This window comes from Gekko japonicus, unplaced genomic scaffold (genome assembly GCF_001447785.1).
Source record: "Gekko japonicus isolate JY-2015 unplaced genomic scaffold, Gekko_japonicus_V1.1 scaffold3130, whole genome shotgun sequence".
Lineage (NCBI taxonomy): Eukaryota > Metazoa > Chordata > Lepidosauria > Squamata > Gekkonidae > Gekko > Gekko japonicus.
In genome coordinates, this window is record NW_015160931.1 from 142,268 (window position 1) to 158,018 (window position 15,751).

Below are 15,751 nucleotides of genomic sequence, written 5' to 3' on the forward strand. Positions count from 1 at the left end.
GAGCTCTGCAACTTACCTGGCTGCTTCTTACTCTGACTGAGGGCTGCTGGGAGCAGGGGGCGGGGGTGTTGCATGTGCCTGCCCCTTGGGCTCTTTACTGCTAGAGCTCCGCTCCTGTGTGCTCCTGGTAAGAATCCAGTAGGACCATAAAGACTAACAAAACCTGTGGCAGGGTACAAGCTTCCGTGAGTCACCGCCCACTTCTTCAGATATTGGAAGAAGTGATACCTGAAGAAGTCAGCCAGTTATTCATGAAAGCTCCTACCGCACCACAATTATTATTTTTTTGCCTTTAAGGTGCTACCAGACTCCTGCTCTTTCCTGCTGCTACAGACAAGATTAACACGGCCACCCACCAATGCTCCCTCTAAGCTGTGGAGTCTTGTGAACAAAAATTTCTACTTTGTGAGCTCCTGGCATAAAAGCTGTGAGCCAGCAGTCTGGCTGCCACATCAATCAGTTTGCTCTGGAGCCATCCCTTCCTGAGCTAAGACAAACATGTGTGAGCCAGAGGCTTAGATACTATGGGCCAGCTCACACTGACTCAGCTTAGAGGGAACACTGCCACCCATCTTGGTCTGTCTGAAGACAGCAACTCACAGAATCTCCTACCTGGCCACGAAAGCCTTTTCCTCAAGGGGACACTGAGCTCTGCAGTCTGGAGAGGAGCTGGAATTCCGGGGGATCCCCAGGCCCCACCTGGAGGCTGGCATCCCTGAACCTCAGTGGGGCACAAGGCCAAAGAGTCCCCCCCCCCCCAAAGCAGCTCTTTCCTCCAGGGGAACTGATCTCCGTAGTATGGAGATGAGCCGGAATTTTGGGAGATCTCCAGGTGCTACTTGGAGGTTTCTTACACTACACAAGGATTATTACTGTGATAGGTGCGCTAAACTAAATAATACAGTACTGCAAAAATCAGAAAATATATGCTGTTTTGTTAAGTCTGCGCTCAACAAAATAGCCAGAGAGTGATTCAGCAAAACTCAGGTTTATTTCCCTATCAATCTGACATAGCTCCATTGCAGCTTGTTCAGTATTTAAACATTCCGGGCTAATATAGCCACGCCTACTATACAGATAAACAACCTATCAGGTTGAGAAAATAAGGACCAATCAGAGTCTTTCCCGCTTATATACATTTGAATCCGATTGGACGCAGTAGTCTTGAACTTCAATCCCTGTTCAAGACGAAGCTTAACATTGCTTCCCTATGAGATGATTCACAATCATCTTAATGCATTCTAGGCAGCATAGAATACATTACACTGTTTAAATGTTAAAGTGATATGCTTTTTGTTTTAAGGTTGGAATACAAAAATACAGTCAGCTTCAAGTAAACAGAAGTGTTTTTTAACGAAGCAAATGAGATTAACGACTTTTTCTGATTTTTGCAGTACTGTATTATTTAGTTTTGGAGCTGCAGTGGCTCAAGTGGTTATAGACGCTGAACTGCAGGCTGTGGAAGGTCAGTAGTTCAGCAGTTTGAGACCTGGGTGTGCCGCATGATGGAGTGAGCTCCCGTCTCTAGTTCCAGCTCCTGCCAACCTAGCAGTTCAAAAGCAAGAAACTGCAAGTAGATAAATAGGGACCGCTTTGGTGGGAAGGGAACAGCGTTCCGTGCGCCTTGGTGTTTAGTCATGCCGGCCACATGACCACGGAAACGTCTTCGGACAGCGCTGGCTCTTCGGCTTGGAAACAGAGATGAGCACCGCAACCCTAGAGTCGGACTCGACTGGATTTCGAGCAAGGGAACCTTTACCTTTACCTTTACCTTTACTATTATTTAGTTTAGCGCACTTATCACAGTAATAATCCTTGTGTAGTGTAATATCCATATACTGTGTACCATACTCTGTTTACTTAGCTACCAGGAGGTTGGCAACTCTATGTAGGATCTCCACAGCCGATAGACCTGGATCCGGTGCCAGTTGGACATGAATTTGGACAGAAGGCTTTCTCTTGAACAGTCTAGATGACTGTGAGCTACGGGCATTCAAGTTGTGAGCGAGCGATTTGGCTGCGCCATAAATTTGTTTGCTCTGAAGACTGGAGCCCTCCTACCTGAGCTGAGACAAAAACGTGTGACCCATAGGCTAAAAGACTGGGAGCTGGCTCACACTAACCCAGCTCAGGGAGAACACTGAGTGCTGGTGCGTGCTTCCCACACCTTCGCGTGGACTCATCCCTCGCTATGCCTTCCTTTCTTTTCCCAGGGCCCCCAAAGCTTGTGTTGCTGGATCCGGTACCAGTGATCGTGGTGGGAGAGAACTATACCTTAACCTGCCGGGTCTCCAGCGTCGCCCCCATCCGGAAACTCTCCGTGGCCTTCCTCCAAGGGCGGGAGACGGTGCACCTGCGGACGTTTGAGAATCGCACCGAGCTCGAAGCCAGCGATGTGGTGGTGAACCACACGGTAACTGCTCGACGGGCTGTCTACGGGGAGGTTATCCGCTGCGACGCGGTGCTGGATTTGCGGCCGGATGGGCCTGTCGTCGGGAAGGCCTCCTCCTTCAATCAAATGCTGACCGTCATGGGTGAGTGCGCGTCCGATTCCTTGCGAGCAGAAAGGGCAGCGAGGCCCGATAACATCCGCTAAAGGAAACCTTGTTGATTGGCTGAAATAGTCACAGGGCCGCATGGTCTGGAAGGGACGGCTTTCCCACCAACTGCTGTTCAGGTTCCCTCGGGCCTCTGCTCTGGCCTCGGTTTTCCCACCTGTGAAATGGAGGAGAGACGGACGATCCCATTGCATGTCCAAGGGAGGGGCAGTAGTGTAGTACAGCATCCGCGGGGCATGCAGAAGGTCCCCGGTTCGATCCCTGGCATGTCCTGCTTAAAGATTCACCAAGTTCAAAAACTATATATTATATTCATTGAAATACAAAGAAGGAGTTAGTGGTCACAGCCCAATAGAGCCGGGGTGTCGAGCTCACTGGTTACGAGGGCCGGATCGGACATAAATGAGACCTTGTTGGGCCGGGCCAGGTAGCGGAGATATAAACTTTATAAAGGACACAAACACAAAAGGTGTTTTTTAAACTTAAAAACGTGCTTAAAACATTAGCACTCTTGCAATATTTTGTTTATTTAACCGTGTCTGATAACTGACAACTCTTGCTCTGAATTACTGCATCAAAATGTCTGTGCTGTTGCAATCCTGAGTGTGCTGTTCAGGCGTGTATCTGTAAGCTGCAAACCTACAATGATGCAGCAGCAGTAGAACCGGAAGAAGAAGCAGAAGACAGCCAGTTCCACTGCGGGCCGGAGAGAAGCCCTCCGGGGGCCTGATCCAGCCCGTGGGCTGCATGTTTGACACCCCTGCAATAGAGTGTATAGACCTAGATCCAACAGATTGCTCATGACAATTAAACATAGTTTAAATCAGGGGTCATTTCGTAGAAAAAGAGGTGCAGGAGCTCATTAGCATAGCTCATTAGCATAACTCATTTGCATATGCCACACACCCTGACATCACCGGAAGTGTGTCAGAAGGCAACACCCACCGCTCAGGCTCCACTGGACTGTTTTGGATTGCTAGCTGTTGGGTGGGGGGGAACGCGCAGATCTGTCCTCACAGAGGAGGGAGAGCTTGTACCTGAATAAACCTTGGTCTTAAAGCTGTCACTGGACTGTTTTGGATTGCTATCTGGGGGGGGGGCTCTGCAACTTACCTGGCTGCCTCTTGCTCCTCGTGGCCCGACTGAGGGCTGCTGGGAGCAGGGGGCGGGGCTTGTTGCATGTGCCCACCCCCTGGGCTCTTTACTGCCGGAGCTCTACTCCTGTGTGCTCCTGCAGGAAATGACCCCTGGTTCTGGCAGAGCTATTCTCTCTAGGACAGTTCTGGAAAGAGCTCCCTCAGCCCCACCTACCCCACAGGGTGTGTCTGTTGTGAAGAGGAGAAGGGAAAGGAGTTTGTAGGCCACTCTGAGACTCCCTTGGGTAGTGGAGGGGTTTAAATCCAATCTCTTCTCTTCTTCAAGGGCTGTCATAGAGAGGATTTGTTTTTTTATTTATCAGGTTTATATCCTGCCCTCCCAGACAAGCCCGACTCAGGGCGGGATATGGTACGGAGTTGTTTTCTGTTGCCCCTGAAGTTCGGACCAGAACCAACGGGTTGGAATTAAATCAGAAGAGATTTCAGCTAAACAGTAGGAAGAACTTCCTGACAGTAGGATGAACTTCCTGATAGAGTGGAACAGGCTTCCTCGGGAGGTGGCGGGGTCTCCTTCTGTGGAGGTTCTCAAACAGAGGCTAGAGGGCCCTCTGACACCCATGCTGATTCTGTGAACTGAGGCAGATCACGAGAGGGAGGGCAGGAAGGGTTGCCTCAGCGCTTAGTTCTCGTGGCCCTTTCTTACACGCCCAGGGAAATGCTGATTGCCATTTTGTGGTCAGGAAGCCGTTTTTCTCCAGGCCAGTTTGGCCAGGGATCCTGGAGGGTTTTTATCATCTTCTGGGCATCGAGCAGAGGTTACCGTGGGTGTAGGGGGGAGGTATTTGTGAATTTCCTGCATTGTGCAGGGGGTTGGACTGGATGACCTTGGAGGTCCCTTCCAACTCTATGATTCTATCTGGCGAAGGCATCTTTGACTCTCGAAAGCTCCCACCCCCAAAATCCTGCTGGTTCTCCTGCAGACCAACAGAGTCAACCCTCCTGCAACGGAAGATATTTTATTAGCTGTTGTAGATTTTCTGGGTTGTGTGGCCGTGGTCTTGGCATTGTAGGACCTGACGTTTCACCAGGAGCATCCTCAGAGGTTAGGGTTGCCAGCCTCCAGGTGGGACCTGGGGATCTCCCGCTTTTACCACTGATCCCCAGCAGACAGAGATCAGCTCCCCTGGAGAAAATGGCAGCTTTGAAGAGTGGACTCTATGGCATTGTGCCATGCTGAGGCTCCTCCCCTTCTCAAACCACGCCCTCTCCTGGCTCCACCCCCAAAGTCTCCAGGTATTTTCCAACCCAGACTTGGCAACCCTAGTCTTGAATTCCAATTTGCCAACTGATTTTCTATTTCAAAATGGCATCTCGGCAGGGCTTTCCACCTCAAGGAATGATTTTCAGAACAGTATTATTACTATTTTCTCTGCATGTGTCTCTGTGTGTGTGTGTGTGTGTGTAAAGCTGGTTGGAATGAAGCTCTCCCCACCTTGAGGCCCAGCCATCAAGTGTGCTTTTGGGGGAGGAAATGATTTAATGCCTTTACTATGCAGATAATGACCCACATAGGAGATGCTTTCTGGCAGGATCAACTGGAGCGTGATGGAGAAGTCGTTGCCCTTCAAGTATGAAAGTAACCCGCTGAGACAATGTCTATTCTGAGAGCAGCAGCCCGGCCTCCTCACAGCTGAAAGAGCTCCAAGTTGGAATCTGCTGCATAGATTCACAGGCACCAAACTAAGAAGAGGGTTTCTTTGCCATGTCTGAGGTTGCCATTTGGGGGGGAAGTTCCCCCCTCTTCTTCTTTGCCTTGAACGCTTGTTGTTTGACCTCCTATAAAATAAACCTTTTCCTTGTTTCAACTCTGCCTGGTCCTCACGCCTGTTATTAGACCTAAAGGGAGGTCTGAAGGTCTTGGGAAGGGTACTCTGGACCTTCTCAAGGGAACCTCAATCCAGAGTGGTGGCAGCGTCAGTTGACACCCCACCTGAGTCATGACAAGTGCTGTTGTCAAATGTAGAGCCTTTTTGTTGGGAGATTTTTTTACCAGCAATTTTTCTCCTCTTCTGTTTCCTCCCTCCCCACTTGCAGACTATACAGCAATATCTGTGGCCATTGCTTCGATAGCCACGCTGGCTCTCATACTGGTGGGAACTGGCATCTATTCCTACTGTCCCAGAAAACAGTAGAACAAATCCAGACACAAGGCGTTGGGAAAAGCTTTGTGCAACGACTCGGGTGATGGAGTTGGGAAGCGCTTTGGAGGTGGGGAAGGGCCACGGAAAGAAGAAACGGAAACGGGGGTGTAATGTATCCAGTCCAGACTAGTCCAGAGACAAACGTCGAGCTTCGCTCCAAGAGACAATGGACTATGCGGATCCTAGCCTGCTCCAATCAGGGGGCTAGGTTCCCAGCCGAGAGCCTATGGGACTCTCGGCCACTGTAAATAACCTATAGGGAAGTAGGGGTGTGTATTGGGTGCCGGTTTCTCAGGGGATATAAGCTGGCCTGCGAGCCGGCCAAAGTTGTCTTGTTCCGGATAGAATAAAGTACGCTTTGCTGAAATCACTCTCCGTTTGCGTACTTTTCAGGGGACTTCCCTCCAGCCGAGTCCTGAGCCCGACCCCCGCCAAAGACGGGGGCCGGGGAGAGAAACACTAGTTTCTGTTCTCTTGGACTTCAGCCTGCCCGGCCACCACATGATCCTGTAGCCTCCCTCCTCTCTCCTTTCCACTTGAAATGCACCACTCAGACATCTAAGGTTGCCACCTTTGGGCTGGGAAATACCTGGAGATTTTGGGGGTGAAGCTTGAGGTGGGTGGGGTTGAAGAGGGGAGGGGCTTCAGTGGGGTCTTTCCGTCGATATCAAAGGCCTTTGTATAATAAAGTTCCTTCGGAACGCTCCAAAAAACGTGTAAGTGTCTCAATTCTTAAGGATGAAAAAACCTTGTACATTTCTTGATTCCACACGCGATGGACGTCTTCACCGAAGACCTTCTCCAAGTGACATAACACACAAAAGGCTTGTGAGGACCAAACTCTTCCGTCTGACGAACTCCACTAGCCTCTGGATTCGTTTCACATAACATTTTATCAAAGATGGAACATATCCACGTCCTATTGTAACAACTGTGCCATACGTCGAGTCTTCTCATCCGCGATAGATATCACGTCCATTTGCCAAGGAACCACCTGTTGTAAGAAATGTCTTCCAGGTGGCGGCCGGAGATCTTCCGGGATCACAACTGATCTCCAGGTGATGGAGATCAGTTCCCCTGGAGAAAATGGCCGCTTTGGAAGAAACACTCTATGGTGCTCTGGGGAGGGACTGTTGTTCAGTGGAGGAGCCCCTGCTTTGAACATAGAAGGTCCCAAATCCCGTCACCGGCAATGCTCCCTCTAAGCTGTGGAGTCGTGTGAGCAAAAATTCTACTTTTTTTTTTAAAATTATTTTTATTAAAAGTTTCAAATGTTTTACAGAGGAGATTGGATTCATACCCCGCCCTTCATTACCCAAAGGAGTCTCAGAGCAGCTCACAAACTCCTTTCCCTGCCCCCTCCCCACAACTGACACCCTGTGAGGTAGGCGGGGCCGAGAGAGAGCTCTTGACAGAAACTGCCCTTGAGAGAACAGCTCTGACAGAACGATGGCTTGCCCAAGGTCATCACTACCTGCCCTGCGGATGCGTTCTCTGTCTTGCTCACGACCATCTGCACTGCCCGCAGCCCTTTCCCTGGGTACACTGGGTAGTGTGGGCGGCTGGGAGCATGGGTTCTGGAGGTGAGCAGGTAGGTAAGGGGCTGGTAGAAGTCGTGGGCCCAGCAGCCACCCCACCTGAACGCACGCTGAGGCCGGCCCTGGCCATGTGCCTGTCGCAAAACAAGGCACATGCCATCACATCAGCACTCCCCTGGCCGCTGCAGTTTCATCGATGCACATATGCACCCATGCGTTTCAGCAAGTGGGAAGTGGGGGCGACGATCCAGCCAGAAAACCGCCGCATACGCCAGTTCTGAAACCGATGTGAAAAATTCGTCAAACTGCAACGAAGATGGCAGGTGGAAGGGCCAAACCGCCATGCAAAATGAACCTCCGAAGAGCACCCGGAAGGGACAGAGGAAACCCCTCTCATGCCCCTAACCCCTGTCTCGTCAACCCCCTTGACGTCTTTCACCAGGATCGCCATCTGTTTGTGGTCTATTTGGGGCCGTTCGCAAGCTTCGTGCGTGATAAGAGCGAGCTGCACAATGGCCGGAGCTTTGTCGATGTCGCCTATTACGCATGCACGACTTGACGCAGATTGCCATAGCAGTCGAGTCGTGAAGCTCAGATTTGGATCCCGCACTCGCGTTTCGCACCGTTCCATCTCAGAAAGAGCTTAATGGGCAATGATAGGTTTCAGAGGGGGGGGTGAGTCACAGATGGTGATTCTGCCCTTCATTTAGACTGCATCCAATGAGACGTCTGTGGAGGGAACCGAACCAGACTGATTGGCAAATCCTTTCGATGCCAGCAAATATTTCCCCCCCTTCAGAGATGCAAGCACAAATTTGGGCCAAGAAGGAAAAACAGGATTGTGGAAGGAGGCGGTGGGAAACGTAGGGAAATGTGATTTCTGTGTGAAATCCTCATCTCCTATTCAAGCGTGTGTGTTTTTTTACACTTCCAGCAACTATTGGACACATTTCTGTACATTTTAGCTAATCTATCCGGTGTTAAATACCATCGGTAAAGCATCTTATACAGATTCTCTTTAAATGTTACCGATTTAGTTACTTTCACATTCACTTTCCATAGTTTACTCCACTGTGCAAGATCCAGGGGTCATTTCCTGCTGGAGTGCGGCAGAGCTGCGCTCTGGCAGTAAGGAGCCCGGGCGCCGCCCCCCCGCCCCCGCTGAAGAAGGCCTTGGGCTTTTGCAGAGAAATTCCGGGGAAGGGGGGGATTTGAATGCTTTTCTTTCCCTTCCCCAGATAGGAAAGGGAGAGCTCCTAATACTGGGTAGGATTGTCTGGTCCAGGTCGGGAAAAACCTGGGGATTTGGGGGGTGGAGGCTGAGAAGGGCGGGGTTTGGGAAAGGGAGGGACCTCCTCAGGGCATAAGGCCACAGAGCCCACCTTCCAAATCGGGCATCTTCTCCAGGATAACTGGAGATGCCAGCCTCCAGGTGGGGCCTGGGGATCCCCTGGAATTCCAGCTCATCTTCAGAATACAGGGATCAGTCTCTCCTGGAGGAAATGGCTGCTTTGGAGGGGGGACTCTGTGGCCTTGTGCCCCAGTGAGGTTCAGGGATGCCAGCCTCCAGGTGGGGCTTGGGGATCACCTGGAATTCCAGCTCATCTTCAGAATACAGGGATCAGTCCCCTTGGAGGAAACGGCTGCTTTGGGGGGGGGACGCTGTGGCATTGTGCCCCACTGAGGTCCAGGGATGCCAGCCTCCAGGTGGGGCCTGGGGATCCCCTGGAATTCCAGCTCATCTTCAGAATACAGGGATCCGTTCCCCTGGAGGAAATGGCTGCTTTGGAGGGGGGACCCTGTGGCCTTGTGCCCCACTGAGATCCCTGTCCTCCCCCGTCTCCATCCCCAAATCTCCAGGAGTTTCCCAACCTGAATCTGGCAACCCTAACCTCCCATCCGCTACCAGTGGCCGGGGGAACACAGCACCCTTAAGAAGAACTGATCTCTGTTATCTGGAGACATCCAGCTACCACCTGGAGGTTGGGAACTGTAATAATAGGGAACGATTTTGCAAATCTGGACTGCCATGCAAAGGAGTGACTTCTCCTCCCTAAACCAGTTTGGTGGAGTGGTTAAGTGTGCGGACTCTGATCTGGGAGAGCTGGGTTTGATTCCCCACTCTTCCACTTGCAGCTGCTGGATGACCTTGGGCAAGCCATAGTTCTGTCAGAGCTGTCCTCTCAGGAGCAGTCCTCGAAAGAGCTCTCTCAGCCCCGCCTACCTCACAGGGTGTCTGTTGTGGGGAGGGGAAGGGAAAGAAGTTTGTAAGCCGCTCTGAGACTCCTTCGGGTAGTGAAGGGCAGGGTATAAATCCAATCTCTTCTTCCTTTTCTTCTAATTTCTGCTTCTGCGGGAGCCACAGCTGTGAGGAAAGCACATCGAAGCGGTTTCGGGGCCGGCCCACCATTTAAAGGAAAGGCTGTAAGGATTCTGGGTTTCGTACATCGCCACAATGCCTGCAGAGAAAGCGCTTCGATGTGGGAACCGGCATGAGAAATCCATGCCCAGCGGGTCACAGCTGACAGTTTTCCATGTGAACAGGGAGTGGGAGGTGAATGTAGGTACTTGAACACAGTGGAGGGGGAAAAACCTACCTCTGCAGTATCAGATGTAGTGAGACATAAAGGTGAGTTCATAATTCTTTCCACGTAGGAGTTGTCACAGCGAGGTGCTTTTCAAAGCACGAGGGAGGGCTGAGCATAAAGGATAGTTGTTTCTTTTGTGAAATAATCTGAAAGTTATGATAATTATATTCATTCCTATGTTATGTAGCTGTATGTTCTATTTGAAAAATAAAAATGTTTTATGAGAAAGGGAGATCTCACGGAACGACAACCAATCTCCAGACGACGGAGACAACCAATCTCCAGGCGACGGAGATCCATTCCCCTGGAGAAAACGGCTGCTTCGGAGGGTGGGCTCCGGGGCATTCCACCCCAGGGAGGGCCGTCTCCGGGACCCTCCCCCAGATCTCCACAGATCTCCCCACCCGGAGTTGGCAATCGCCCGACAAGGCGAACTCTCAGCAAGAAGAAACAGGGAAGAGTTTCTAACTGTAGCTCACAAAAGGGACGATCTGAAGAGAAAGAGAGAGAGGCAGATGAAAAGGCAGGAAGACCTTTTGGGGGTTGCCAGCTCTGGGTTGGGAGATTCCTGGAGATTTCAGTGTGGGGGAGGAGAAGAAGAGGGGGAGGAAGGGGAGGGGAAGGAGGGGGAGGGGGAGAAGAAGGAGGGGATACCCCAGCCTTCACTACCTGAAGGAGTCTCAGAGCAGTTTACAATCTCCTTCCTCAGAAGAAGAAGAAGAAGAAGAGGGGGGCAGGGAAAAGGAGGAGGACTGGATTTATACCCCACCTCAGAAGAAGAAGAAGAAAGAAGAAGAACAAGAAGAAGAAGGGGAGGGGGGAAAGGAGGAGGACTGGATTTATACTCCACCTCAGAAGGAGGAGGAGGAGGAGGAGGAGGAAGAGGAAGAGGAGGAGGACTGGATTTATACCCCACATCAGAAGAAGAAGAAGGGGGGGAGGGGGAGGACTGGATTTATACCCCACCTCAAAAGAAGAAGAAGAAAGAAGAAGAAGAAGAGGGGGAGGACTGGATTTATACCCCACCTCAGAAGAAGAAGGGGAGGGGGGAAAGGAGGAGGACTGGATTTATACTCCACCTCAGAAGGAGGAGGAGGAGGAGGAGGAGGAAGAGGAAGAGGAGGAGGACTGGATTTATACCCCACATCAGAAGAAGAAGAAGGGGGGGAGGGGGAGGACTGGATTTATACCCCACCTCAAAAGAAGAAGAAGAAAGAAGAAGAACAAGAAGAAGAAGGGGAGGGGGGAAAGGAGGAGGACTGGATTTATACCCCACCTCAGAAGAAGAAGAGGGGGAGGAGGAGGACTAGATGTATACCCCCACCTCAGGAGAAGAAAAGGGGGGGAAGGGAGGAGAAGAGGGGGGAGGAGACTGGATTTATGCCCCGCCTCAGAGTGGCTCACAATCTCCTTTCCCTTCCCCTTCCCACAACGGACACCCAGTGAGGTAGGTGGGGCTGAGAGAGCTCTGACAGAAACTGCCCTTGAGAGAACAGCTCTGAGAGAACTTGTGACTGACCCAAGGCGGTCACACCAGCAGCTGCATGTGGAGGAGTGGGGAATCAAACCCGGTTCTCCCAGGTTAGAGTCCGCCCTTTTAACCACTACACCCAATTGGCTTGGAGGGCCAGGTTTGGGGAGGGAGGGAGGGATGGACCTCAGTGCAGCCCAATGCCACAGAGTCCACCCTCCAAAGCAGCCATTTTCTCCAGAGTGTCCGATCTCTGTAGTGAGGAGCCATGTTCCCTCTAAGCTGTGGAGTCTTGTGAGCAAAATTTCTGCTTTGTGAGCTACTGGCATTAAAGTTGTGAGTGAGCAATTTGGCTGCTGCATAAATTAGTCTGCTCTGGAGCCATCTTTCTTGAGCTAAGACAAAAATGTGTGAGCCAAAGGCTAAAAAACTGTGAGCTAGCTCACACTCACTCAGCTTAGAGGGAACACTGGTGAGGAGATCGGGTGTACTTCCAGGACGACTTGGAAGCTGGGAACCCTGGCTTGCCCACATGCTGCCTGGCGCCGCCAACCCAGTCCTGGAGGAGGCCTGAACTGCCGTTTTTTGAAGCGAGGGGAGAAAGGGGAAGCTGAAAGGAAGCCGGATGGGGATTCTGAGCTGGGCTGGCAGGGAACTCAAGATAATTTCTCAAAACCACGAGATGGCGGAGGCGGCCGCGCACACAGCCCCTTAATTTCTTCATCACTGATGTCATGTTGTCTAACTGGCTTTTTGAGTCACGGAGCGTGTGTGCGGTGGTGCGTGTGAGTCATGCCACTCTGAATAGGTTACGGGCCTGCTTCTCCTCCACCGCTGGGCCGTGACGGAGCGGAACGCTCACATGCAGAGTCGAAAAGGCCAGCTTCCTCAAGGCAGTTCGGCAGGAAAGGAAACTGGGGCGAAATTACCGGGTGGGGGGCCCTCAGAGAAGGGGGGTGTAGTGAGGCACACCCGGACTGCTAACAAGAAGGGCGCATGTTCCTAGATACGTGCAGGTTCATGCGCATCTCCTCGCTTGTCTGCACATGTCAAGCAGTGTTCCCTCTAAGCTGAGTTAGGGTGAGCCAGCTCACAGTTTTTTAGCCTCCAGCTCACACATTTCTGTCTCAGCTCAGGAAGGAGGGCTCCAGAACAAACTGATTTATGCAGCAGCCGAATCGCTCCCTCACAACTTTAATGCCAGCAGCTCACCAAGTAGAATTTTTGCTCACACAGGGGCCAAGAGAGTTAGTGTGTCTGTATATGGAGGTTCCCCTCAGTCACCATGGCTAGTAGCCATCGATAGACTGATCCTCCATGAATCTATCTAATGTCCTTTCGAAGCTTTCTATTCCTGTGGCCGTCCACTACGTCCCGGCGAACTCCACCTTTTAATCACTCTCTGTGGGAAGAAGTATTTCCTTTTGTCCATCCTGAATTCAGAGCTCTCAAAGTTTGCCTCACGGCTGTTGCTGACAACGAAGTCAAGAAAACAAATTGAGGCACTGCTTTGGGTATCTGGAGCATCTGTCATATCAGAAGCCTTGCCAAAAAACCCTCCTCTGCAGGTGTTGGCAAGGTACATAAGTATCCCTACGGGTGCAGGATCAGAAAGAAAAGAGAAGACAGAAGGGATTGGATTTATACCCCACCCTCCACTACCCAAAGGTGTCTCAGAGCAGCTTACAGACTCCTTTCCCTTCCCCTCCCCACAACAGACACCCTGTGAGGTAAAAGAAGAAGAAGAAGAAGAGATTGGATTTATACTCCCCCCTTCACTACCCAAAGGTGTCTCAGAGCAGCTTACAGACTCCTTTCCCTTCCCCTCCCCACAACAGACACCCTGTGAGGTAAAAGAAGAAGAAGAAGAAGAGATTGGATTTATACTCCCCCCTTCACTACCCAAAGGTGTCTCAGAGCAGCTTACAGACTCCTTTCCCTTCCCCTCCCCACAACAGACACCCTGTGAGGTAAAAGAAGAAGAAGAAGAAGAGATTGGATTTATACTCCCCCCTTCACTACCCAAAGGTGTCTCAGAGCAGCTTACAGACTCCTTTCCCTTCCCCTCCCCACAACAGACACCCTGTGAGGTAAAAGAAGAAGAAGAAGAAGAGATTGGATTTATACTCCCCCCTTCACTACCCAAAGGTGTCTCAGAGCAGCTTACAGACTCCTTTCCCTTCCCCTCCCCACAACAGACACCCTGTGAGGTAAAAGAAGAAGAAGAAGAAGAGATTGGATTTATACTCCCCCCTTCACTACCCAAAGGTGTCTCAGAGCAGCTTACAGACTCCTTTCCCTTCCCCTCCCCACAACAGACACCCTGGGAGGTAGGTGAGGCTGAGAGAGCTCTTGACAGAAACTGCTCTTTTTCCAGAACAGCTCTTATCAGAACTATGGCTTGCCCAAGGTCATCCAGCCAGGTGCATGTGGAGGAGTGGGGGTATCAAACCCGGTTCTCCCAGATTAGAGTCCGCGCACTTCACCACTACACCAAACTGGCTCTCAGAAAGGCATTCTGAGTCCAATATTGCACCTTGGTTTGGTCCTGATGAAAGGGAGGGATGCGCTCCATCTGTCGCTACGATTACATCACCCACACGGCTGGGTGCTTTCACAGCGACTCCCCAGCCTCCTCCACACGACGTCCTCAAGCTCACATGTTTACTTCTGCCCACCACCCTCTTCAAGATCTTCCTTCCTTCCTTTCTGTTGTGAGTGAGGGATGGAAATATCTGGCTCTTTGTCTCCGCTATGGCATCGTTTTCTGGAGTTTGCTTTCTGATGCGCCCCAGATTGTCACAGTGTGGGCAGTTTCTTTGAAAAGGACTATCGTGGTCTGTCTTTCTATTTTGAGGGCTGCCTCGAGTGTTCGTTGAAGAGAAAGATGGTGCGTACATTCTCTGGAATACAATGCAAAGAAATAGCTGGGCCCCAAAAGCCCATCCAACTGTTGAGGATGATAAGAACATCAGAGAACCCGTGTTGGATCAGACCAGTGGCCCATCCAGTCCAACACTCTGTGTCACACCGTGGCCAAAACCCAGGGGCCGTCAGGAGGTCCACCAGTGGGTCCTCCAGATGCCCTCCCACTCTTGCCCCCTCCAAGCAACAAGAAGACAGAGCACCACTGCCCCAGACATAAGAACATAAGAGAAGCCAAGGTTGGATCAGGCCAATGGTCCATCCAGTCCAACACTCTGTGTCACACCGTGGCCAAAACCCAGGGGCCGTCAGGAGGTCCACCAGTGGGTCCTCCAGATGCCCTCCCACTCTTGCCCCCTCCAAGCAACAAGAAGACAGAGCATCACTGCCTCAGACAGAATGTTCCATCTATACCTTGTGGCTAAGAGCCACTGATGGACCTCTGCTCCGTTTGTTTCTCCAAACATACGGCTCTGAAACACTTCAATACTTGGAGTTGGGAAGTCCAAATGGTAAGTATCTCCTGCATTCCATTAATTAACATGGGGCATGATCCGTTAAGAACTTCTCCTGGGCAAGCTCCTTTCATCCTTACTCTCAGCTAGCTCCCCCAACGATCAACATCCTTGTTCAAAAGTTACATTGAACACGCATACCCATCCGCGTCTAGTGTACGCCTGAAGTTGTCCTTATGCGTACAGTGAGTCCTTCTCAAGTTGCATTCCTTTACATCTGTACATGTGATTTGTAGCCCACAGTTACCTAGGAACTGGTCCCCAGTTCATTTGTAAAGTCAACATGTGTTGGATCTTTCATACAAGATACAAAAAGACAGATATTGCTGTGTATGTTCATCAAATTTTCAATTTTCCAAGTTGTATTTTGTTTTTCAGATACATCAAACAACTCAATAAGAACAAAGTCTTCAGAAGAGAAGAAGAAGAAGGACGGACCTTCCCGGGCTTTCTGTAGTCCGTTTCGAACAATATCTTTCTCAGATATCCTATAGAACAATAAATATGAGGGGTAACAACTCCATAAACACAATTCCTCAATTTGCTAATTTAACAATAAAGCATCTTTATTGTTAAATTAGCAAATTGAGGAATTGTGTTTATGGAGTTGTTACCCCTCATATTTATTGTTCTATAGGACATCTGAGAAAGATATTGTTCGAAACGGACTACAGAAAGCCCGGGAAGGTCCGTCCTTCTTCTTCTTCTCTTCTGAAGACTTTGTTCTTATTGAGTTGTTTGATGTATCTGAAAAACAAAATACAACTTGGAAAATTGAAAATTTGATGAACATACACAGCAATATCTGTCTTTTTGTATCTTGTGCCACTCTAATTGCTGGATCCTTTATAATTTCTT

At 50.5% G+C, this 15,751-nt stretch overlaps 1 protein-coding gene across 1 annotated transcript in view; it reads left to right on the forward strand.

The window, feature by feature from the left end:
• LOC107121972 (intercellular adhesion molecule 4-like) overlaps nt 1-5,955 on the forward strand; it is a 13,253-nt gene extending 7,298 nt beyond the window's left edge. The window contains exons 3-4 of the mRNA XM_015424994.1: nt 2,214-2,534; nt 5,750-5,955. Coding sequence (XP_015280480.1) covers nt 2,214-2,534; nt 5,750-5,847 — 419 coding nt within the window. The 3' untranslated portion in view covers nt 5,848-5,955. The remainder of the gene's footprint in view (nt 1-2,213; nt 2,535-5,749) is intronic.
• The last annotated feature ends 9,796 nt before the right edge of the window (nt 5,956-15,751 follow it).